This window comes from Pavona decussata, unplaced genomic scaffold, assembly GCF_977016875.1.
Source record: "Pavona decussata unplaced genomic scaffold, jaPavDecu1.1 SCAFFOLD_32, whole genome shotgun sequence".
Taxonomy (NCBI): Eukaryota; Metazoa; Cnidaria; class Anthozoa; order Scleractinia; family Agariciidae; genus Pavona; species Pavona decussata.
Window position 1 is genome coordinate 2,554,841 of NW_028145455.1, and position 25,882 is coordinate 2,580,722.

The 25,882-nt window shown below is 40.2% G+C and overlaps 2 protein-coding genes across 7 annotated transcripts in view; one reads left to right on the forward strand and one right to left on the reverse strand.

The window, feature by feature from the left end:
* Positions 1-351: 351 nt before the first annotated feature.
* Positions 352-13,500, reverse strand: LOC146484633 (monocarboxylate transporter 10-like). 2 transcript variants are annotated; one of them, XM_085104724.1, is made up of 7 exons: positions 13,305-13,500; positions 9,936-10,205; positions 6,470-6,700; positions 5,078-5,412; positions 4,069-4,212; positions 2,168-2,393; positions 352-986 (listed from the first exon to the last, which is right to left on the reverse strand). In XM_085104724.1, the coding sequence occupies exons 2-7, from the start codon at positions 10,153-10,155 to the stop codon at positions 646-648; spliced, it is 1,497 nt and encodes a 498-aa protein (XP_084960850.1). In that variant the 5' UTR covers positions 10,156-10,205; positions 13,305-13,500; the 3' UTR covers positions 352-645. The 2 variants fall into 2 exon arrangements, with proteins under 2 accessions (XP_084960850.1, XP_084960851.1); XM_085104725.1 differs by lacking the exon at positions 13,305-13,500 and adding an exon at positions 11,491-12,455.
* Positions 13,501-23,985: 10,485 nt separating this feature from the next.
* Positions 23,986-25,882, forward strand: part of LOC146484634 (oxysterol-binding protein-related protein 8-like) — a 41,131-nt gene continuing 39,234 nt past the window's right edge. For 2 of the 5 annotated variants that reach the window (XM_085104726.1, XM_085104728.1), the window contains exons 1-2: positions 23,988-24,153; positions 24,347-24,419. In XM_085104726.1, the coding sequence (XP_084960852.1) occupies positions 24,034-24,153; positions 24,347-24,419 (193 nt within the window). In that variant the 5' untranslated portion in view covers positions 23,988-24,033. Of the gene's footprint in view, positions 24,154-24,346; positions 24,420-24,577; positions 24,953-25,882 lie in introns of those variants that run through there. The other 3 variants (XM_085104727.1, XM_085104729.1, XM_085104730.1) reach the window with 3 other exon arrangements.

Sequence of the window (25,882 nt, forward strand, 5' to 3'; positions counted from 1 at the left end):
CTGAGAGCTCCTGTCCAAGTAAAATTTAATCTAAGATACTTTACGTTATTACTTCAAAATGGGCAAATAAATATGATTGATTGATTGATTGATTGATTGATTGATTGATTGATTGATTGATTGATTGATTGATTGATTGATTGATTGATTGATTGATTGATTGATTGATTGATTGGTTGGTTGGTTTATTGCTTGGTTAGATGATTAACTGATTGATTGATTGATTGATTGATTGATTGATTGATTGATTGCCGATTGATTGATTGATTGATTGATTGATTGATTGATTGATTGATTGATTGATTGATTGATTGATTGATTGATTGATTGATTGATTGATTGATTGATTGATTGATTGATTGATTGATTGATTGATTGATTGTTTGATCGATCGATCGATCAAACCACCAAGAGAAAAATCGGACCCAACATGACTTGGTTCATGTTTTTCCCGCGTATGAATCAGGTTCGTGTATTCCAGCGCTTGGTTGACGGTTTCCAGTGTCTGATCTGACGACTGGCTCAAATTTCCCCGCATATTTAATGTTTTGTTGTATGTTGTGATTGGTAGGATGCACAACAGCTCTCATAGCTCTATTAAATATTACTGTCTCTTGTCCCATGCGGCCTGGCCGCCATGGCCGGTCATACGTCAGTTTCCCTTTCAAGTTTATCCAGTATGCACTGAGATCCACATACTTCACCCAGTCTTCCAAGCGTCAGACATGATAGCGAACGTCGCAGTGCAAAATTTCTTGTGTCATAAATAAGAGAACTTCCTAGTCTTTTCACGGAGCCATCGGTGTCTTCAAACCCTTGTGCTTTTTCCTCTGTCCTTAAAGGCTCTTCGCAGGTTTCAACAATTTGCGGTTTCGTTTCTTTCATAAATAATGGAATCAATGAAAGAGTGCAAGTTCCAACAGCTATGGCGCCACCGGCCACGAAGAAAGCATTCTGATAAGAGCCAGATAGCTTGAAAATGAAGGCTGAAAGAGAGAGGAACACTACTAAAAGATCTGAACCAAAAAAGTCTCAGCAAACTCACTTAAGCTCGTATCATGGTCCTCGGGGTAAATAAATAAATAAATAAATAACCTTTGTTTAACATCGGCAGTGTTTATAGCACAAGTGCTGGTGGGGCCGAGCATTAAACTTCACAAAGAAATAATTTAATTGAAAAATACATGGTTAAAAATCCCAACTGGCAGGAGGCAGACCAGCTGGCTATTTACAAGCGCGGACCGAGGAGTTGAACTCGGGGCTACCGAGAAACAACTCCAGCTAGCAGTCAGAGCGGGACTAATTGAACCCGGGACCTGCGCTATTCAAGTCCGGCGCCCTAACCACTTGACCACGATGGCTTCCTAGAGTGCGGAGTCGAAAGCAATGATCAAGAACTGTTGCTGACACGTTCTCCATATTGAAGTGCACTGTGGAGAAGGCAGCGTGGCCGAGTGGTTGGGTCGCCGGACTTGTAATCCGGTGATAAAGTCTCCCTCTGGCCGATTGCTGTTGTTTCTCTGTGGCTCCGTATTCAACTCCTCGGCTATACTCGTAAATAGCCAGCTAGTCTGCCGCCGGCTAGTTGAGAGTTTTAATCATGTTATGTTCGATTTGAATTATTTGTTTCTGAAGTTTTTTGCTCGGCCCGACCAACACTTTATGCCTATAAAAACTCACCGAGGGTAAATAAATGTTGTCACTGTCATCATTATAAAATGACCGTAAGTTATTTTAATTACTTACGTTAATTTTATCAGGACAAAATGACGGGAATCGAATTGTTTGCATGGGAATTCAATGGCTAAAAGATGATTGCTTTTACTGTACTATAATAACAAATTTTAAAGAGCCTTTTCTTCGTCGAGCGATTCAAAGGCACTAGAGGCGTATTAAAATAAAAAGGTGAAGACTTTAAAAGCACGTTTGAAGTCTTACATTTCCGTTTAAAAATGTCATTGGAACTCGCTTTCTTGATGTCAGGAGGACGGAAAAAGCGCGTCGGCCGTATGATTTACTTTTGAATTTATACCTTTATTCACAACAGAACCTTAAGTTATAACTAGGCTGGCTTGCAAATAGCGAGAAAAAAGTATGACTACAACTGCCCACGCGTCACACGTTTGACCGTTGTGCAAAAGGTGACTGCAAGGTAAGGCTCACGCACCTGCCAGCGGTGGTCCAAATATCATAGGAATGGATATAACTCCATATAAGCCTCCTAAAGCTGGCGGTAGCTTCCCTGATCCAACGATATCACTTGTGGTAATAGCAATGAGCAAAACAAAACAGCCATCAAACGCTCCAAAGCTAACAGCGTATATAATGAGTCCAGTGTAATCACGAGCCAGCGGACATAACGTGCATGTTACAGACATCATTAGGAAACAGAGCTGAAAGAGACGGACAAATTAAGCTAGTACGTATTGCTTGATAAAATATTCACTTTAAAATAGATAAAAAAATGATAAATGACTTTACTCAAAGGAGAAGTATTCCGGGATTTTGACCTACTGTGGTGAAAATAGTGCGACAACACCTTCATTTAGTTACAAAACAATTCTACAACATCAAGAAAAGGAAATCAACTCAATTCTTGAAAGGAACAACTCATGAATTCTGGAAACGAAGATTGGCGCGAGAACTTCAAAACAGTCAGCCCAACTTTTTTCAAGTTGCAGTCCATTCTAACCCGGTCCATCTGTGGCCACAGACACACATCGATAGTCTTAGTACCCTGGGGTGACAATCTTCAATAAATTTGAGCATCCGATACTCAATTTAAGACTCTCTGTCTACCAAGATGCAACACGCGTGTTTGTTATTGTTTTTGGTCCGTAGTCAGAACTATCAGTAATGGTAGTCTGAAATGTCAGCCGTCTCCTCTCCCTAACCCACAGGGGTGCGCCCCCAGTATTTCCAAAGGATGGCTCTGATTATACATGATTTAGACCCGCTATAATTCCGCGAATGGAAAATTCAAGGTTTCCTCCGTTCACGGGCGCGTTGCATCATGGTAGACAGAGAGTCTTTTCCGTCAAATGATAATTACTGATTACATCCATCCTCATTTAGGGGACCCAACGAGAAAATGAAAAAATCCTTATGCCAGTCTTGTATTCCTTCACCGTTTTAGGTGGAAATTTTAAAAAGATCACGATATCTTTTAATTTGCAATAAATGTTTAGCTGTGGCTTACATCTTCGTCAGTTACAAAGAGTATTTGAAAAACAGTTTGATTTTACAACAACCTATAGAAGCATGCATAAATAAATATAATGATGTACAGAAATTAAAGGAAACCTCCACTCTTGAAATACATTAACGTTAAATTGTTGAAAATACAATCTAAGTTCAAATTTCGTTGGAAAACATGGAAATAAATTTCTGTGTCGGACAAAACAGAATTTGATTATCGCCTATTTTTCTATTTGAATTTCCTGGGTGCCGCCATCTTGGATTTCATGACGTAAAACGGTTGCTCAATTGTTTCACACAAAAGAACTTCTGCTTACTGACAATAGCGGCAACCGAATGACGTCATAAAATCCAAAATGGCGGTGCCCGGGAAATTGAAAATCCAAAACAGGCGATAATCATATCTAATTTTTAGCACACTTGAATGTCATTTCTGCTATTTAAAGTAAAATTTAGGATTTAGGCACTATTTCCGACAATTCACCGTCAATTTGTTGTCGGAATGGAGGTTCCCTTTAATAACAAAGGGAGATTGACAATAAATAAAGCGTTAGTGTTTAGTTGATGCGATATGGCGGAATGACCTGTTGATTGAGAATGGGCTTTTCCCAGTGTGCTTAGTCTCTGAGTTTGAGTTGAAATTTAGTAGAGGCAGAATCTATGATTTCAGAGACATCGGTGAAACATTTTCAAACATTTACAAAGCTCGGAACCTTGCCAGAAATCTAGTCCTAAAGATTGCTTTGAAATCATAGATTCTGCCTGTACTAAATTTCAACTTAAACTCAAAGAGGCTATGCACATCTTCGGCGTAGAGAAACGTTAGCCGGAAATACGTCTGCGTTCGCAAGCTAGGACACAGCTACCTACCTGTAAAACGTAGAACCGATTAATTATGGGATGGTTGAGTACAATACCAAACAGAACACGTGACAAAGTAGAAGCAATGGATAGATAACCGATTAGGAGAGAGGACTGGAAACCAGGAACACCAAGATTCTTGGCGTGGTTAGGCTAGAAAAAAAGAAGAAGAAAGAAAAAAAGATTTGATGAAGGCATCGCTTAATTTGAGCCATAACATTATATCCAAGAAGTTATATTCTCTTGCAAAACAAAAAACTCAGGGCACTTCGAAATGGCAAAGTCAACGTGTGCCTCAATGCAAATCTGACTTTGGACCAGAAAAAGAATCTGAATAACCTCAAAAACGTTTACAGGACCAAAATCTAACTGACTGACTGACTGGTCGGTCGGTCGGTCGGTTGGTCGGTGGTCGGTCGGTCGGTGGTCGGTCGGTCAGTTGGTTGGTTGGTTAGTTGGTTGGTTGGTTGGTCGGTCGGTCGGTCGGTCGGTCGGTCGGTTGGTTGGTTGGTCGGTTTGTTGGTTTGTTGGTCGGTCGGTTGGTTGGTTGGACGGTCGGTTGGTTGGCTGGTTAGTTGGTCGGTCGGTCGGTTGGTTGGTTGGTTGGTCGGTCGGTCTATCGGTCGATTGGTTGGTTGGTTGGTTGGTTGGTTGGTTGGTCGGTTTGTTGGTTTGTTGGTTAGTTGGTTGGTTGGTTGGTTGGTTGGTTGGTTGGTCGGTCGGTCGGTTGGTTGGTTGGTTGGTCGGTCGGTCTATCGGTCGGTCGGTTGGTTGGTTGGATGGTCGGTCGGTCTATCGGTCGATTGGTTGGTTGGTTGGTCGGTCGGTCGGTTGGTTGGTTGGTTGGTCGGTCGGTCTATCGGTCGGTCGGTTGGTTGGTTGGTTGGTCGGTCGGTCTATCGGTCGATTGGTTGGTTGGTTGGTTGGTTGGTCGGTTTGTTGGTTTGTTGGTTAGTTGGCTAGTTGGTTGGTTGGTTGGCTATTTGATTGATTGGTTGCCTATGGTTGGGTTCCTTACCAGGTGAATAAAAGGAACAAAGTAGCCAACAAACAGCAGCGACATGGACAGAACCCAAAACACAAACGACTTCATCTTCCAGACGGTCAAGTCAAAGAACTTCGGTTGCTCCTCCTTTTCCTTTCGAGCACGTTTATACTTATCAGGAAGAGGACGGTACAATAAGGCACTCACAAACAAGAGAAAAGAGAAACCGCACAGAATTCGGAGCATCGTTTTCCAGCCCAGGTTTGACATGATAAAGTGGTAAAAGGGTCCCATTGCTAATGCGCCAATACCGCTACCAGCTGTCACTATACCGTTAGCTAAGGGAAGATGCCTTTTGAAGTACTGGCCTGTAAAAGCAATTACAAAAGCGAAGAGTATGAAAGTTTGCAAACCTAATGCCTAAGTCAATTGCCGCATTTGAGTTAATCTCCTACAAAGCCCTTATTGTAAATATTCATTTATATATTCTTTTAGTTACCTCTGCTTTTCACTTTCATTTTCGCTTTTTTCAGCCTAACTGTGATTAATATGACCATGTAATATATTTTAAGATTTACTGTAGCTCTGCCATTGATTTTGGCCCCATGTGTAGTCTGTGTAACTATGATGATACTTTGTTTCAATTACTTAACTGAGGGAGCCCATTCCTTATAAGCCCGGTGGCTTGCCTTGGGCTTCCTCGCCTTTAGTGTTTAAATATTTAGTTTTTTCTTGCTTTTGTACAACTTATGGCAAAACAATAAACTGAACTGAACTGAACTATTAGGGTCGTCACGGAACGCCCCACATGAAAGCGTTGCGTGACAACCCAAATAAGGGCTGAGTAGAGGACTACATTTCAGATGGGTCGAATGCAATCTGCATTGTTCGACTCTGATGCCCCTTCCTACTGCGCAAACGTTCTACCTATATCGGGATGATCCGAAAAACTAAGTGTCGGGTTTAGTTAAGGACGGTGCCAACTAATACAAAGGTATTTGGCGCGGTTTATGACTATACGAGAAAAACGGATCTTGGCAAGGGCGGATTTTCAAGAGTAAAAACAAAAATTAGAAAAATGATTAGAGTTTGTATCAGAGATTTGGGAGAGCTGTCTCGTATAGTTTGATACAGACGGCTCCTAACTTTGTCACTATCTATCGTGATCTTTCACGTGGAGACGTTAGTTTATCCAGGAGGTGAAATGTATAGCTCGACTCAGTGTCTTGCTCAAACCAGAAATAACCTATACACCTTAATTTATTAGAAAATAAATAGCTTAGATAAAATAGTGATTTAACGATTTTAGTGGACAGTAAAAAAAATGGAGATAAGTGAAAGACAACAACAACAACAAAAAAAGAAGAATAGCGCACTTTTCATACGATTTTGACTATGTGATTTGGTGTTTTGTGTTGAACTCACCCAATATAAGCATAGTTGGGGCATAGTTTAAACTCGACCCAAGGCCCCAAAGAATGCTATATGTAACGTAAATGACGTAGAGACTGTTTGTAAATGACGTCAGCAACAGGCCAACAACCCCAATGAGACCGCCAACCGCTGACACAACACGACAGCCGTATCTTTGACACAAGCTGCTCGCTATTGGACCACAAAGGAAATTCATACCAAACGCAAGGGAACCAATCCATGCTGAAACACGAAAAAGCCAAGTGTTACTACTTCAGAATTAAAATTCGTGATTCTGAAATCCACTAAAACACATAGCCACCCCATACTGTGGATGGCATGGCAACGAATGACTGAACCTGAAGCGAACTGTAGAAATGGATGATGGACGGATGGATGGATGGATGGATGGATGGATGGATGGATGGATGGACGGACGGACGGACGGACGGACGGACGGACGGATGGATGGATGGATGGATGGATGGATGGATGGATGGATGGATGGATGGATGGATGGATGGATGGACGGACGGATGGATGGATGGATGGATGGATGGATGGATGGATGGATGGATGGATGGATGGATGGATGGATGGATGGACGGATGGATGGATGGATGGATGGGTGGGTGGATGGATGGCTAAAGAAAAGTCAGTTTTAATCGAGTGATTAAATTAATACTGAAAAACCCGCCGTCAAGCTTGGAATGAAGAAATATGCTAAAAGGCTAACAGTTATATCCAGAAATGCACCTAACCCTAAATTCGGGTACTTATAAAAGACAGACCTTTTTGTCATTTTCATTTGACTTCATGTTTGACAGAACTATTTGTGTTTTAGTAAGAATTACGGTTAGGGTACACCTTGTGATGTCTATCATACAGTTCATGCATTTCATTAGCGTGAATTTCTGGTTGGAAAAGAAGAGTGAAACATTTCAGGAAACGCCAAGAAATCATATTTTTGTTTACACACAACATAAATATCGCTCACAAGTTCGTGAACAGCTGAACTCGGCCCTTGTGTGCTTGGTTCGGAAAGAGAATGACGCTACGATCAAAATACGAAGAGATCAACTGACAGCGAACTGAAACAAAGATCAAACAAGATCCAAAATCGAAATTGTCTAACTGTTTGTCACAAAAAAGGCAGCAAACTAGTTGAATTTTGAGTTAGCATTTAAAGTGCTCGCTCTCTAAACGGCGAGGTTCCGGTGTTTACTCGTTAGAACAAACCGTGTAGTTTTAAAACGCTTCACGTTTGACGTTTTTAAACAATATGGTCTCAGAGCGCTTCTGCATTAAATGGAAGGCCCGCAGGATTGAGCACTCACCCGTTCGTTTTGCTGGATCACTGATCGGAAGGCGTACAAAACCTCAGAAATTCGGAACTGAATTATAAAAAAAAAGTAACGTTTTCTTTCTCGAAATGTGACCTTAAACCGTTCTTAACACCGAAAAATTGATCCTTTCTGTTTTCTGAGGAGCAAATATATCGTATCAAGACCAGCTAGCATTTTTGAAAAGCCAACGGCAGCTCGGAAATTCGATTTCGTTCTTTTCAATTTGTAGCTAAAGAATCCAATAGCTGTGCCAACCTTAACAAATTTGCCCTAATTAAAAAAGGCTATAAAATGATCTGGGACGCGGAAAAATATATATTTAGTTTTGCTTAATTGGTGCCCCTGAATAAAGTGACCTGATCAAACATGATCTGAATGTTGCGGTCGGAAATGCAACAAATGCGGTTTGGCGTCAGTTAGAACACTTCCTCATTCGTGCACACGAGCTAAACACGTGAAAAATAACACTGAATAAACACAGAAAGGAAGTTTGTACAAGAAAACCCTGTGTGAATTATAGTACGCGTACTATGCGCCCAACTGGAGCACCTGAGTCCCAGACGGCAAGCCTGTTAGGGAATATAATCTTCAGTCTGATTAAATGTTCCTGATGAAAGCAGAGAGTTCCACTCCAGAGCCGAGCAACGTTGCGGAAGACTCAATGTAAAACACTCATGTTGTACAAAACGCACACGGAAATTTGGACGTAACTAGAACGGGTTTTAATTTCAGCATTTCCTCTGTCTCAACAGTCAACAGCATCAATACGTTTGCTACAAGTCGTTCATCATCTCCCTCAGTCGCAGATCCCCATCTCGGCCACTGTTCAATGTTGACGTATTGATTCGTCTTTGTTCATCTACATTGTAGGGTGGAGGGGAAGAGGGGGCGGGGGGCAGGTGAAACCAAGTTAGACAACAGTATTGCCATAATCCCCTCCCCCCTTCGCCCTTCCCCTCCAGGAGAAACACTCATATCAGCTGCGAACTTTTCGCGCCAAAATGATGGTATCGCATAATTTTTAGCGAAACCAATGCTGAGTAGAGTTAAAGCAGTTTTCATAAAGGAATATCCCCCGTAAAAACTGACACTATATACAATAGCCATACAACCTCTGTCGAGGAGCCCATGACAGGTATATTTTTGTTCCACTGTCGGGTATTGTCATTGTTCACGTGTTGGGATTGTACGGCTTGATTGAAAAAGATACGATTTTATAAGGAATGCAAACATTTTAGAACACCGATTGAAGCACACAATTTTACAAAACGTATCAAGTGTCGTGAAATGCAAACATTTTAGAGCACCGATTGAAGCACACAATTTAACAAAACGTATCAAGTGTCGTGAAAAAAAAAGTAAAGAGCACAAATTAGCAAGCGTCTTGCATCATTTTATGTAACTTTAAACCTCAGGCAACTCTCTCTTAGCAGCCGGTCGGTCTCGCGTGACTTTAAAATTCCTTCGTGCCTGCCACCTGATTCGAGCCGGGTCACTTAGTCTAGAGGACGAAATGGCAAAAATTGCCTGATGGCAAACAAAGGGAGCAACTGGAAACAGAAAAAAGGAATGAAAGGAAAGTGGACCACGACAGATTGAAAGATTTATACACCCTTAATCGTTTGCTGATCTCATAAAATTCTGTTCTGTATGAAGGTCAAACCACATAATGGTTTTGTTTGCACAATTTTATTTGAATGCCGATTTGAGGAGAATTGTAGCCCGTCGAATTTCCTCAGCCAGTGTGGTTACTCGTATCCAATTTAGCCTACGTGTAAGATATATCCAAATGAGTCCCATTGTGGACAGTTTCCGAAGAAAAAATTATTGTTACGAATCATCAAGTAGAGGACCGAAGAGAATTGCTTGTTATCCAGTTTCGGCTCTTTTCCTATTAGTTCTCACTCAAGTGACATATTTAAGCGCGCATTAAAATCCATTAGAGAAAAAAAAAAGAGAAATGAAAAAACAAACAAACAATCTCACGTATCGCTCGTGAACAACATGGCAATATAGCTTGAGTTTCTTACAAGGAATTTAGTTTAATTAAATCACCTAGACGGAATAAACGGCTTACTGATGTCAAATATTTTTCTTTCAAAGCTATCAGTGCAAAGTTGGAGATATCTTACCCGCATCTGTGGGATCCGCGTTAAGATCCTTCATAAAGTAGGTATACAAGACTCCAAAGTTGTTATGAATGCCCAAGACGATGAACTGAATGATCGCGGCGGCTAGACAAATTATCCAACCGTAACCTCCATCGGGATACTCAGGTTCCGCGGAAACCTCGATTGTCGGGACTTTTACCGTCTCTGCATTCCTGGAGTCCTTATTCTTTAATTTCATCATTGGTAGGCTTCTTCTCCTTATAGTTTGCTGCCGCGTAATCTCTGGGACTCCTGTGTGGGATGGACAGAGAAATTCAGGCCGTTTGGTACTTTCACAAGAAGAAGGGACGAGGGACAAAATAATGTCTGTAGGATAGGGTTGCAAGAATTTCTATTAAGACTGAATGTGCATTCATTTGCGAAGTTATTTTTAGTCTGAATCACAACCATAAAAGGCCAAAAAGGGGGCGTTACCTAGGAGGAGCATTACATCTCTCACACTATTGGTTATCTAAAATCACGCTATATGTCTTTCGGAGATCACACGTCCAAGAACATAGCCTGAAGGGGCGATTTTACAGTAGGAAATTAAATTTATTATTTATTCTGTTTGAGAGAACGACGGTTTGTCAACGAAGCTTGTAAAAGCAAAACCAAATCAAACGCAAATTGCTTTTGACACTAGGCTGTCAATCGCTCAGGTTGCAATTGCACGCAATTCAAGAAAAGTATCATGATTGGTTAGTGTTGCAAGGCTCAATTAAACTCCGAATTTTTCCCTTAGTGCTTCACAATTTTTGATTACGAAGCTAAAGGGAGACTAGCATAGGTGCTTGTAGGTGCAGACGCCTTCGTGCGGGTTAGAAAGGACGGGATAAAAGTCATAAAAAGACATAAGTTTGAAAGGTTATTAAAACAAGGATTAAAAGTTAACAGATAAGGAGGACCCTTCAAAGAAGACTCATCATTAAATCAATAGTCTCAATATGTTGACCTCCTGAATATTTTCTTTAAAAACTTGATGTACACTTGACTTTCTATGTTTGTATTTCTCCTTATCTGATTCTTCTTTGCTTTCGTGTTTTCAATTTAAGGTTCTTTTCTTAGCTTTCTAACGTCACGTCCCATTCAGCAAAAAAAAAGTGGCATCTAATCCTCCTACTATCAAGCTGTAATTTTACTCTGGAACAAGCTAATAAGTCTTGATAACGCCAATCATGTATAATACAGACATGTGCCTTGCAAACATGCTAGCAGTGAACCTAAAGGCTAATTTTACGCGTACCGATTCTAGTAATTTGGCCTATTTGGCCCAATTTGACAAAGAAGTTGAGTGAGCGGCCAAAAGTCGACCCGATTTTTAAAAATCTGTGACAGTGCAGACAGTGCTACATTTATATTTAGTCAGGCCGATTTTCACTCAGCTGTACACCCCAAACAAATTAAATTGTAACGTGTAAATTGGCGCATACTTTTGAACCTTAACCTACTAATCAATATAATCGGTGCGTGTAAAGTTAGCCTTATGCCTAACTATCCGTTATCTGTCTCCGGAGCAGGAGAAAGTATTACTCACGTTTTCGTGTTTTTATATCAATCTCCAGTAGCCAGGTCAAGAGCAAAAGAGAGATCAAACTGCAATCTCGACTGATCGTTTTAACGCGAAAGAACCTGGGCGCTTACCAACAACTTGCGCATTATTGCGAACACAGCCCACCTTGGGAGTCTGCTGGGGTTTTCCCCTGTTCAGTTCCTTTCAGTTCACAAGGAAAGAGCAAAGCCTGTGCCAGTGATCTGTGTCAACCTAATTCGCTCCTGCCTGGGCACAGCTGCCTGCTATCATAGAAGGACTAATCCGGAGAAATCAGATTTCAAAAACACAGTGGGTTGCACTGCGTACAAAGGGACAACGTTTTTAACGTCGTAAGAAATGTGATTCCAACTTCCATATTGAACTAAACGACTTGGTTGATCATGCAAACCAACCACATTTTTTAGACTTTACAGAGGTTAAAAATCAGTTGAGATAGATTACCTCGGTTTTTTGCTCTGCGCGAAATTTGTGGGTACTGAGTAGTCTACAATTAGACGATCGACTCACAAGGAATGCTTGTGTCAAATAGTGATTGAAGAGTGAAGAACCTAACGAAAAAGAGGCAAACAAAAATAGGCCGCTGCCCGAGGAAGATCTGAGACGCAAGCCAGGCATGTCTGAAGCATGTATTAGATAGCCGGATATGGATTAAGCTGAAGCCTCGTTCAGTTTGACGGGAATGTGACAACGAGAGTTCACAGTTCTCAGAACTCACGTGAGGGTGTAGGAGGGCCATCGACAGATGGAGTTTGAAGCCAAACAAGAACGAGAGTTCAGTGAATTATGGAGATTACAAGAGTACATCCCATCTCTTCAAGAACACGCAAGAGCCTATGAGTAATTTGATGAAAAATGAAAGATCATGATGAGATGAACTGAAAGTTACTGTATGGGAGTTTCACGATCAGTAATTGTGCAAATGAGATTAAGGCAATTTTTTGTTGAAAGATAGTAGCTGATAGTATTGACTTCTACATGCCAGATTTCATGCTGATGAGGGGAATCTCTTCCCTCTCGTGTAAATAAACCAAACCGGATAGCAGGGCTGACACAACGGCAAAGGGCTTGTTTATTTGGGCCAATATTTAACTCACTTACCCCCCCCCCCCCCCCGCTCCCCAGTCCCCCCTTTTCTCTCAATTTTTTTTCTCGCTCCCACCCCCTCGCCATCCCCCACCCCTCTCCCTCCCCCACCTGCTCTCCCTCCCCGTTTACGCCTGTCGCCCAGGCCAATAAATATTTGTCGATACATCCATAATAAAAATTGCTGGATCGAAATGCAGTTTGTTATTTTATCACGTACGCTGCATAATACCCTTCATCAGTGCCTGTTCAGAACAGCATACGAGCATAATTTTCTAATTTTAGCTTCCTTTCCTCAGAGAAAATGAAAGACCTTTGTTTGGCCTGTTAATTAGCACAAAAAAATTCAGTTTGGTAATATAGGTAATTTTAAGTTTCACGCTTCTCGGATTTTAAATGTTTGGTGAAAATTGTTTTGCGTACGGCCGGAGTGACTCAGTAATTGCGAACTCCCATTTTGGTACTGCAGTCGTGTCATGCACTCCTCAAACCGGAAAAAAAGATATGCAAGACGAAAGTAGAGCTTTCACACTTCGATGATTCGACTACTGGTTGAAATTGAGTTGGACTGTATTAGAAAATAATGGCGGTGTAATTGTTTACATCGCATTGATTGTTTACAGAAATCAAGTAATCAGTCAAAGTATTTGTTGATCAAAAAAATAACAACCATCCCTGAGCCATTGCGGACCGCTACGCAAGTTCCTACATACCTTCGTATAATTCTTTGCTTCTTCTGCACAACTGAGGTTCCTGAAAAAACTCTCTGCCCCAAACTAAGAGTATCGGCCAATTTGTTCCGTTCCTCCAAATCTGCAAGCCAAGACCTCTTGGTCCCACAATTTATGACACGCTTGATCGTGGTGTTATTCTCAAAAATAACTCTTCACGAAATTCACCTTGGCACGATTTTTTTCAACTTTATGTCACGAGAGACCGCTATACTGATATTAGCTTACGTAACGTTGCATGCAGATCCCGGCATAAAATGGACAAAAGACTTTCACGTGAAAATACCTTGATCTTTGGACTCTAAATGGTGCGTATAATTAGGTGCACACAATTTTATGTAGGTCAACATAGCAGTGTTCTCTAAATAAAATCTAGAACTATTCTGACAAAGTTTAAGAGTAAGGTCAACGTAACTTTTCAAATTGGTGTAATTATTATCCGGGTTTTTATCTGACGTGCAGAGCCTTGGTTCGCTGAAATGCTAGGTCCCATACTTGATTTCTGTACTGATATAGCCTCGGGCCACAGGTTTTTGTCTACAAAATAATTTTCTGTAGCCGCATAAGTTATGTATATTATTGACGGGAAAAAAATACACCCGATGACTTGAACGGTTGTTGTATCTCTCTTATAAAATAAATGTTAAAAGTTTGGTTCTTTTTCAGCCTGCGGCGATGAAAACAATTTTACTGCGAAGTTACTGGAATTAAGGACTTTGATCAGGGGTCAATATATTTTCTACAAACTAGTATATTTTATAAACCCAGAAAGTGGAGGTTCAGTTTCAATATCATTCACAAGTATTTTTGTCATTTTTCATGTCAACAAAAAATGTAGATCATGGGAAACCCATTCAGCGACAAATGTTTGATGTGGTAAAGGAAGAAAAAGTGTTACTTAACAGATTGAATTTCCTTGGGATATTTTACTTCAGGAAGGTAAAAGTAGAGAGAATTATGAATAAAACTGAATGAATCACTTATTTTTAGATACGATGGTTCCATAAGCTTATAATAACTTCTTCACTTGAAAGCCCTTGTATAGATATAAGCGAGACAATATTTACATCTCAAATACGTGTACATACAAAATATTTAACATGGATCATATAGATAATAATAATAATAATAATAATAATAATAATAATAATAATAATAATAATAATAAAAATACATAAATAACTATTTAGCCAGTATCAAGCGACGGTCTAGCGGCGTTTGATAGGTTCTTTTTAAAAATAGGCAGTCTCAGACTGCATGTGTCTACTGCAGTTATGGTATAGAAATGTGATATAAAAGAATTGAAGAAAAGGGAAATAAGACTGAAATGAAAACGAAGAGGGAGGAGTGGAAATAGGATAGAGATTAAAAAAATGGTTGTAAAAATGTTGCACAGAATACTGGTGAGATTGAGATTAAGCTGGTATCGTTTACCACAACCATTTTGTAAGAAGAGAACTGTAACTTTATTCTAACATAAACAATATATTATATAATCTTACAACGTGAACCACAACTTTGTACTGAAAGCAATGCAGCAAAGTTCTAAACATAAAGTACTGAAAGCAAAGTTCTAACCTGAAACGTAGGCATAAAATGCAACAGAAACTATCAATTAATCTATACTGAACTTATGAATGGCAAGTAGCATTCTTTAACCCTTTGACTCCTGTCGTGTTTCCATAGTTTTCGCATATATTAACTTTTTCCTAGAGCGGGTTAAAATCCGCCGTAGATAAATAAATATCGTTGGCTTCCAAAATTAACTGCATATTAAACTGGAATGATTGAACAAAATGTTTTCTGACGTAAAATGATATCGTTACTATTAATCATTTGCCGAAAAACACACTTGAACGCAAAAATATCTAAAATTCACGGCATGTTGATGAAGACCTTTGGCATATCAAATTTCAACCCGCTTATGCAAATTGTCCTTGAATACGCATTTGTCGCTTCTCAAGCGCATATATGAATTGACAAAGACACAAAAATCAACAAAAAGCTTTTCCAACAAAACATTTTATTGAAATAAACGATGCATTTGCTTTTAGAGGCCAAAACTTTCAGTTTTTTTTTGGGTGCGTACAAACACGCATGTAAAATTTGAAGACACTCCGTGTTTGTTCAAAGCGATCCCTAGCAGTAAATTCCGGCACGTTTGCGATGAAAATTACAGAAGTTACAGAATTCTGGTTCAAATCATCACTTAAACTATTTGTAAAAAGCAAATCAACATCGGAAAACATCATTTACCGTATTGTCGCCATTGTCCTGATCCGGAAATACAATCGCTCAGATCTCGGTCAGTCGAGGATTCGATAGGATTCCATTTGGGATTCCTGTGGCATTTACGCTCTTACACTCTTTCACTCTTTCACTCTTTCACTCTTTCACTCAACCCGATGACATAGTGTCTACGCTTCTCTAGAAGCCGTAGACACAAAAATAGCTTTTGATTCTGAAGTCTTTAAATTCAGAGGTTCAAGAGAATTCCAAAGTTTAGCTCCTTTGTAGCATTCACGGTTTTCGGGGTATGAGTCATTTCTATATTTATAATATTTTCTCTGACTCGAGATTCATAGGTGGTACCGCCACTGCTGCTTTGGGAAACAGTGTCCGGGGTAAACATTAGAAGGCAAAATCGCTTATCCCTTCTCAGGGCCAGATTATCCAAGTTGAGAAATTGAAGGAGATATACAGGCCCGCAAATGATCCCCGGACGGGAAATGACCCCCACATTGAACCGCAAAACGATCCTCAATCGCCTCACCATAAATGTAGAATGGAAGTTGTGAAATTTGCATGCAGATAGTTTAAATGTAACGACTGGTGTTATTAAGAACAAGAAAAGAATTCTATAAAGTTTAAATCCACTGTCCAAATCCATTCTATATTTATGGTGAGACGATCGGGGATCATTTCCCGTCCGGGGATGATTTGCGGTTCAATTTGGGGATCGTTTCCGGTCCGGGATCATTTCCGGGTCGGGATCATTTGCAGGCTTGTACAGAGATCGTCAGATCTCGCATCGTAACCTCGACAGGTAACGATACAGGTTGCCCTATTTTGTAATTTTTGAATTTTGTTGGCCAGACCTTTATTCAAATTACCCCCAAACAGCATCACAATAGGCGAAGACAGGCTGTATCAAAGCATTATTGCGTTCGACGTAGGAAGAACGCTTCCTAATACGGATTTGAGTCGAGATTTTATGGGACTTGTCGTGGATATGCCGGATGGATCTTGGGACGCATATCTGGCATCCCCCGCAGATTTTTTTGCAGGGGCGGATGACATCACAAAGAGAGAGAGCCTGGGATCGAGATTGGCCTGGGCTTGTTTGGTGACATCAAACCTACGATTATTTATAGTATTTATATTGTGAGACCACTCAGTAACGGTACGACTTAGTTAGCACACCTTAACAACGTGTTCATTCCGTTTGAGGTTTTCAGCTAGGTGAACTTCCAGTGAAAATACAAAACTGAATGCAAGGCTGACACTACGGCAAAGGGCAGATTTATTAGTGGCCAATATTTCGACTAATAGAATTAGTCTTCCTCAGGGCCAGAGCTATACTGAAGGAAAATATAGTAACGGCTCCTTAAATTAAAGTTTGAAAAATACATGGAAAAAAATGATTGGCTAATACATGATATGAAGACAGCGTACTAGTTGTAAATATGCGGAGATAACAAAAATATAGAAGTGTATAATCAAGGTTCAGCGTTCGTTTTTTCTGTTAATGCCTTCTGGAGATAACGTTTTCCCTCTATAAATTAGAAAAGCCTCGCGTGCCTTACGGCGGGAGGCATTGATGGTGACTTGTAGTTCGAGAGGGATGAGTCGCATGTCCACAGAAGAGTGACCTGGTAAGTTGAAGTGTGTAGGGACTGCTGCTGTAGAGTTGGCGTGATGTGGGTTGTTTGTCGCTGGTCTGTGTTCTGTGAACCTTTCACGGATCGTGCGTTTGGTTTCCCCTATATACTGTTTTTTACATTTTTTACATTCAATCATATATGTAAGGTTAGTAGAATTACAGGTTATACGTTGTTTTATTTGTCTTGTTTCGCCGGTGTTGCTAAAAGTGTACGAAGTTCTTGCATCGTCAATGTAAGGGCAAGTGAGACATCCATGAGTGGAGTTGCAGCGGAAAGTGCCAGAGGTGAGCTTTGGTGTCGTGTTAGTGTTCTTTAGTTTTACTCGAACCAAAAGGTCGCGAAGGTTTGGTGAACGACGGTAAGCGATGAATGGTTTATCTTTGAATATTTTTTGAAGGCGATCTGTGGAGTTGAGAATAGGTTGTTTCCTGTGAAGTATTCTTGAATATTAGCAAGAGAGGACCTCTCTTGATATTAGGTAGTGCTGGGTTATAAGTGATCGTGAAGGGGACTGGGGTGTTGAATTTATCTTACCAGCAAGTTTAATTCCTGCGTTGTGTGGACCTCCTGCATTCAGAAGTTTTTCTATTATGATGTTATAGGCCAAAAATAAGCTTCGCACCAAAACGAGGCTGTGCCTCGTGCACGTCTAAGAAAATGTGTCCCAGATGGGAAGGAAAGACACTGTCGCGTCCTATATAATGTTTTCAGCATCATTAGGTTTTCGGAGCTCCCTCGGCGGGTGGATCGGTGAGGGTGGGACTCTGCAGAGCATTGTTCCATAGTCACCCATATTGGCCAACACTGTTCCATGGTCACCCATATTGGCCAACATTGGTCCCTGGTCACCCATATTGGCGAATATAGGTCTGTGGTCACCCATATTGACCAATATTTGTCTATGGTCACCGATATTGGCCCGTAGTTGCCCATATTGGCTCAGCCATACGGGCCAACATTGGTCTTTGGTGTCCCATATCGCCCATTGTTTGTCCATGTTGGCCCATATTGCTATATAGTTACCCAAAGTGACCAAACCAGTATTGGTCCATAATGTCCTAAGACATTTTGGGACAATATTAGCCGATGTGAGTTGCCTAAGCCCAAAGTGTGTTCATACTTCCCCGGACAACTGAATCCGAGAAAGGTTACTGCCAAAAGCTTTCCTTAAGAAACTTTTCGTCCGGAAATTTCCGATACCAGAAAAGTCTTCAATCGCCAATTTGAAACTCCAAAAAGGTCTTCGCGCATCCTCGTCGCTAGTATTTTTTTAACGCCCTTCTAGTGGCCGCCTTTTTCTCAAGCTTTATTCTCAATTCTTTTTCTTGTTTAGTTATTGGCGTCGATTTCTCCGTTCGTACAACCTTGCCATTCCGGCTACTTAATTCGATTCTTTTCAACGTAATACACACCAGTATGTTTGGCTATGTTTATTTTACTGCTCTAAAAAATGCAAAAAAAACCAAAGTGACTCGACTTTTCGATGTGAAAGCTAACATCATTATCAAGAAATAAAGTCAATTGAAGTTGGGTAGGTCAGCAATAGAGTTCAAAATGACTAAAATCAGTAACAAGAAGCGGCATTCTTTTGCGCGAAGTTCAGTAACTCCTCGGGTCATATAAGGACTTTTGCGCGAATTGAATCACTTTGCACGTTCGGCTCTGATTTTCAGTTTTGTGACGTTTCTGTTGATGTTTTTATATGCCACAAGGAAATCTTAGTACTTCAGGTTAACTTTGACACGAGCAAAAATCTTCCACGAGAACGAACTTGGCCATCCTTGGACGTAAGAACAAACACATTGCTAAACTGAAGAAAATAGGTCGGAAAACTTGCTGGTGCGCATTACGTTCCATTCTGTCATTATCTGCTGCCGATACCTGTAGACAAAAAAAGAGGCTTGTTGCAGCCTACGGGCTGTACGTTTCTACCATGTTTTATTAAGAAAACCGTCCTTCTCTTCGCTGAAGTCCAAGTGAAGCCACCGTCGAGTCATGTTCTGTCTTGATCGACGGCCTCCAAACGCCCCAACTACTCCGCTCCTCGGTTTAGAGTTCTTTTGTTATGACACTTTAGTTATGCGCTGTTTAGATCGATGGCGAAGTGTGTCCGGCCTTTACGTCTACTGATGTGCTGGTGACTGGTCTAAAATAAAGACACTTGTAAATGACGCCACGGCGAAGTCCGAGACCGCAAAGAAAACGGACATTGGCCTGCAATGAAAATAGCAACGTACTCAACATATTGAAGGTCCAAAACTGGAAAACAAAAAATACTTATCTCTGGTTTATTGAGCCACAGAACGGATCATACGGAACACATGAATTCACTGGTACCTTTTAGCTTCGTTGCTAATCGTCTAGCACTCACTTTCTATCAAGCCAAGGTCCGACTGCTCAACGGTCAGTGCTAACTTGATGAAGAACTTTTTCAAACCCGAATACTGGGTAATTTGAATATATAATATGCTATATAAACTTCATTTTTCGTGCATTCCAAGACACCAGGCTAATTTTCCCCGGCATTTTATTGGAACTATTACAATAGACAATTAATAGACAATTGATGTTAGTGGACAAAATTATTCAACTGACTCAGATGTTTCGCCGGCACCTTTGTCCAAAGAAGCTTGTGGAATGGCATGTATTAAGGTGAATGGAAAGCATAATCAGTGACAAAAGGCGAAAGGCGAGTAAGGGAGTAATTTACCTGTACATTAATAATGAAAAGTATGGAGTATACGGAATAAAGTCATGATAATGCGTGCTTTCTTGAGCATTTTTGAAATGGTTCTAAACGGGCGTCCACTGCAGTTCTGGCATGGGTGATTTGGGGCCAAGGCATTGATTCGCTGGACAGGTACTTTTGTGAATCGAGCAACATTTCCTTTCTTTGAGACCAAGATCTGAGAGAAAGAGTCAGCTGCAACTGGGTAGAATGAATAACTCCTCAAGTCTGAATACTGCCGGCTTAATGTGAACATCAAGCAATTAAATAGTTCGCCGAAAACTATGAGACTGGAAAATGACCAGCCGAGTCGTGATCTTTGTTAAAATTTTCACATTCCGAAAAATTTGTGAGATGTTTATTCCAGTTTCAGTTTTCTCCTGAAAGTAGATGTTTGTGGTTATAGAGATTATTTCGTTTCGTTGCAAACATTTACCGCTTCATTTCCAGCTTTTCCGCCTTACATGCTTGCCCAAATAAACAATTCAAGCTTTTTTACAGGAAGCAAAATACTTAACAACTATCCTGCGAAATCGCGCAGTATATCGTCAGATACTCTATTATGATTAGCTGATCAAGGCCGTTAGGCCGAGTTGGCTAAACTCAGGGTATATTCCGCAGGATTGAGCAGGATAATCGGTTTCATAATTATTCAACACATTGATAACAAAGCACAGTTTTATTGCAGAAAAGCTGGAAACGATCTTCCGAGGTCGTAACTTTTCAGTTAACAAGGAAGCCCGATTAAGGCTTAATAAGCGGTCGGATTTTTTTTCCCATTGTATGCCTCCCTGAATTTTTAACCTTCTGTTTTTCGGCGCGATCAAGGGGACTTGTGCAACGGCCATGCAATGTTTGGTTTTCACTGACGTTTCCTCCCCCTTTTTCGTCCGGCCCAATTTGTTCAAAAATAAACCCAACCCCTCTCCCGTCCACCCCCACCCCATCGCCGGTCCTTCCACGACTAGACTGACAAGCGCATGTAACGAACGAAACTATACGACTGCATTAGGTATTAGACCATATTAAACTACATTAGACTGTACAAGAGAGTATAAGTGCGCTCTCTTGGACTGAATTGATAAACAACCTTCAAGTGACTGAAGATATCACGAAGTCTATCCATAAGGAGGAGGAAGATGCACAAATATATCTCTCTTCTCGCCTCTATCATTCAGGGCACGAAATTTGATGGAGGAAATTATTCAGAAACTTATCAGGGTGGAAAAAAAAGTAACAAAAATTGAGGTGAGCGTTTTTGGAAACTCGCTTGGAAAGGACCACAGACATGTTCAAATTGACGCCCATCAAAAAGGAAGAAAAGAAGAAAACGGTCTCAAAAGGAGAACCGAAGGAAAGCTAAAATTTAAAGCGCAGAGGTTCTAGAAAAGTAAGCAACATGGAAAAGATTCAACTGTTTATTTCAAATGCTCTCCCCTCTTAAGTAATTGAAAAGCACTTGAAATTTAAAGTTCAAAGCTCCTTTTCAAATATATTACAGTCGGACCTCTATTAAGCGGCCACCCTGGGGACTTTGAAAACTGTTAATAGAGGTTGGCCGTTGAATAGAGGTATCGAATACAGCACTTTACTGACAAATAAATAATTCGGCACTTTGAAAAGTGGCCGCTTAATGGAGGGTGGTCGCTTAATAGGTGGCCGCTTAATAGAGGTCCGACTGTACTCAAGTTAAGTATCTTTGACAGATGATTCATGAGAGAGGAATGCTTCCCAATGCCGGAATCTGTTTCTTGTATTCGATGTAAACATATATTTTGGCTTATTCCTAGAAATTCTAAAACTTCAGTGTTCAGTTTTAAAAGTACGATAGTATTTAATTTTATTTTACTTTATTATATTCACTTCTCACTGAAGCCTATTTTTTATCCGTTTTCTTGTATTACATTTTTGCTTCATAGAAACTGAGTTCTTAGTATTTTCAGTAATTTAACTTTTAAATTAGGGAAAACAACACCTCTAGACACTTACCTTAAAATAAACCGTTATTACTTCCTTTAGAAGGTGTTTTCAGCTGTGAAATTGGAAATTGATATACCCGATCTTTAACGAACGTTTGTTTTAGGCTCATGCTCGCTCGCACCTTGAGCTTTGACTTCATTCGCACACTTTAACACCTCTAGGTTCTGCGCTGCCAACTCAATCATTTTCAGTTGAATTTTTACTCTTCTTTTAGTCTTAAACTAAAATCTGTTTCGACAGGATCTTAGTAAAACTTCGTAATTTTCAGGCTAGCGATTTGAATTGCTGTATTGGAATTCAGCCTTTCAGATATCCGTTACGTTTTTCAAATGTTGCGCGAACAAAGAAACCTTACCTAATTTCTTATTCGTTTACCTTTCCGGCTCATACCAACTGAAGACACCTACTTTTCACATAACAATATGTAAAAACCAATTAACTTTAACGTTCAACATGAATAGAGCTACTTTGTAAACCACAATCTCTAGTAGATTCTTGATCCTGAGCTTTGAGAATGACAACTCTTGAGCTTAACAAACAAGTTGATCACCTATCCTCATTCGTATTCCTAAAATCTGTCCCGTAACATCAAGAGTGCGTGAAGAACTTTCCAAGCAACAGAAAACGTGATGCAAAGCTACGAAAAGGAAAGAGATGATGGAAGTGATGATGGCAAGGATTTAAAGATGATAACAACAGCAATACAGGGGCAATGCAAACGACTACCTTTTTGATTTGCAGAAGCCCTCAATTAATAAAGTTTGTGAAAATAAGTATTACCGGCATGAAAATAAAACTATTTTCCTATGAAAGATGTCGCACCTATCATCAATGCATCTCAGAAATTTGGCTTTAACAAATAATTGGGATTGTTTACCTACTGATGTTTTGGTGAGCCCTTAAAAAGTTGTGTCATTTCTGCGACAGAATTGCTTATTTATATCCCCCCTTTCTTCCTATTTGCACCAGCCACCCCCCCCCCCCCTTTCCTCGAAATAATGACCACTTCCCGTCCTAAACAGCTGTCTCCCTCGCAACGGTTCTTTAGCGAGCTTTAGCAACGACCACGGCAACCGCAGCAAAAACATCACTATAAAAATGAATTCGCGTTTTCTCAAACGTCGTCGCGATTATTCCAACGTCAAATGTAGGTGAAATTTCCTGGAGTTGAGTTCTTGGAGACCGCACCCAAGTTTAGAAAGAGAAAGAAAAATTCGGCCGCGTGTGTTTACGTTCTCAATAAAACGTTCCATCAGGAAATTTAACGTCCTAGTCGTGCAGTGACGGCAAACAAATGTACCAACAAGTGTAATGCACGTGCAGAGTTGCTTTTTTGGTTATTTAAGCCTATTCCTTTTTTTTGACGTTCTCGTTGCCGCCGCCGTCCGCGTCCTCGTTGATAAAGCTCCCTTTTGTCTCGTCACGTAACGGGATGAGCGTTTCGTGACGAGACAAAGAACGGCTGCGAGGGAGACTAACAACAAGTCGTAAAAGGTCGTAAAATTCGGGGAATTAGCCGTTTGCTGAAAGCTTTTAGCTAAATTATCCAAGCAGATCATACTGTATTGGCTGACGGAATAAACTAAACGATCCGAGACATTCATGTGAAAATATTTCAATAGGAAGCTTTAGTGAAAACTGCATCAAGAAAATATTTCAATTTGTTCTTATTATTGCTGTTGTTGTTGTTGTTGTTGTTGTTGATGTTATTATTATTATTATTATTATTATTATTATTATTATTATTATTATTATTATTATTATTATTATTATTATTAGAAATTTTAAAATACTCCCAACGTAAAGAACGAAAATTGTGCCCTCTGATTTTTATGCAAATTACATATTTTGCCACAAACTCTCCCATCGAAATATTTTCACGTTTATGGACCGGTCTGAAATTGTTGAAATACAGCAGAACTAGAGGATATTGATAATAATTTATTGCCTGGTTTTAAAAGTGGTTTCCGAGCACTACCCCCGAAAGTGACATCGTGCTTCGTTGCTAATCATTATTCCGTGGTTAAATTCTCGCGGGATTATTTCGCCAAATTTACATGTGCATTACGTTAGTTAACGGCAGTTTAATTGTGCAGCGAGAAGGGTGGGAATAACCGCGATGGAGGAAGAAAACTCTCTCGCATTCTCACCGACACCGACCATCGAGTCGAAGGAAAACCCTTTCGTTTTCATTGAAGATGTCGCAAAGAAGCCTTGCGCAGCGACAAGCGGTTATGAGGTCGGTAACCAAAACAACGTGATGACGAATTCTTGTAAACTTGATTCATTTTAATGCTGCGGCTGAAGCGGTTTTGCTAAGCTGTTCAGTCTCAAGCAGTTTCGAGAATATGTAATTAAGGCTCAAGATCGAGGCATTTCAAGGTATTAACGGATATCAAATAACTGTCTAGTTTCATTTTCTTGGTTTGCAGAGTGACACTTCATCCAGCGACGATGACGAAATCGAACACTGTTCGGCAGCCGGGTTTTATCCGATTCACCCTGGTAGGAAGATTTAAAACTCTTTTGTAATTAAACTTCTCAGGGTTAGCTGCTGTGTCAATCTTTATGTTTCTATACGAGCACCTGAATGGACAATTTCCATAATTACAGTTCTTAGTTTGATGTAAAATATGAGAAGGTTCGCTCCAAACCGGAATTGGGTTCGTCACCGGAAATATTGTTATTGTTGTGTTTACCAACAAGGTCCATCGGAAAATATCTCCTAGCAGCTGTCGGACCCTTGATTCAACACAAAAAACCACCTTTGATCTTTTCGATGTATGTACACGGCGCTTGAAACTCTGTTTGCGCTGCAATATTTGGCGATGAATGTATCTTTTTTACATATGCAAAATACGTCGGTGTTTTATGTCAATGTAACCTATCCGAGAGTTGACGTCAAAATTTGTGCCGAGTGGAGTTGAACGGGCCGCCATTTTGAAGGATCGTTGGCTTGCGTTTCGTCGGTAAGGCTAGCCAGGCCTCCGTTTATGGAATACACTGGGATATGAGTGTACGAAAGAACGAAGAGAAAGGTATTTGAATTGTTTTTTTGTTATACAATCCGCTGGGAATACACCTCCAGTGTGATATTTCATATTTGCAATTCAACTTTTTGGCCGCTGGATCCACCATCATGGCGATGCCATTTGAAGTTTTTGCCTCTCACATCATTACTAGTATTGATTGCATGAAACTTCTATAATCGATTTGCTGTTATAAGTGATACTCTTTTGCGCAAAGGCTATGAAAAATGATTGGTTTTTCGTAATTTTTCTTTTGTTTTGGGGTGAGGACTATGCAAACCACCTTTGATGTCAATTCGTACATAGCGAATTTTGATCGCTGTTTTTTTTCTCTATTTACTCTTTTGGGGCAGAGTTTATCGATTATTATTAGACCCGACGAACCATTCATAGTAATTTCTTTTAGTAATGTATATTTTGGCCTTTCATTGCAAAGGAAAATTATGATTGCTACAGAGGTTCATTTTGTGAGAACTTAATCTAAAGAGCTTATGGTTTACCGGTTATTTTTCAACTTTGCACGGAAATTTATTTGTGTGGTCTGGTTGTTTATTTTCAACTGTGGCAAAGTAAACATTGGGCTGTGGTTCTTGTATTTATGACCATTTATGAACAAAAACGACGTTTCACTTTCGGTATAAATAAATTTTCCCCCGGACGTTCACTTTCAAATTGCCGTAACTTATGGCTCCCGGTTTAGTGACATCTGCGTCTATTTTCAATACTTGGCAAGGAAATAACTATTGACAACGGGCTTTGTGTATTTCTATGGGGGTTCTGGAGAAATAAAACAAGTAGCCTGGCTATATTTGCAAAATATTTCGCCGGCGATCTTGTTAGGAAGAAATAAATTATTTGTGAGTTACGAAAGCTAGGTCTGGCTACGCTGGCTCTCTTTTACATGTTGTGGTTTTCAGAGATTGGTACGTACGGGAAATT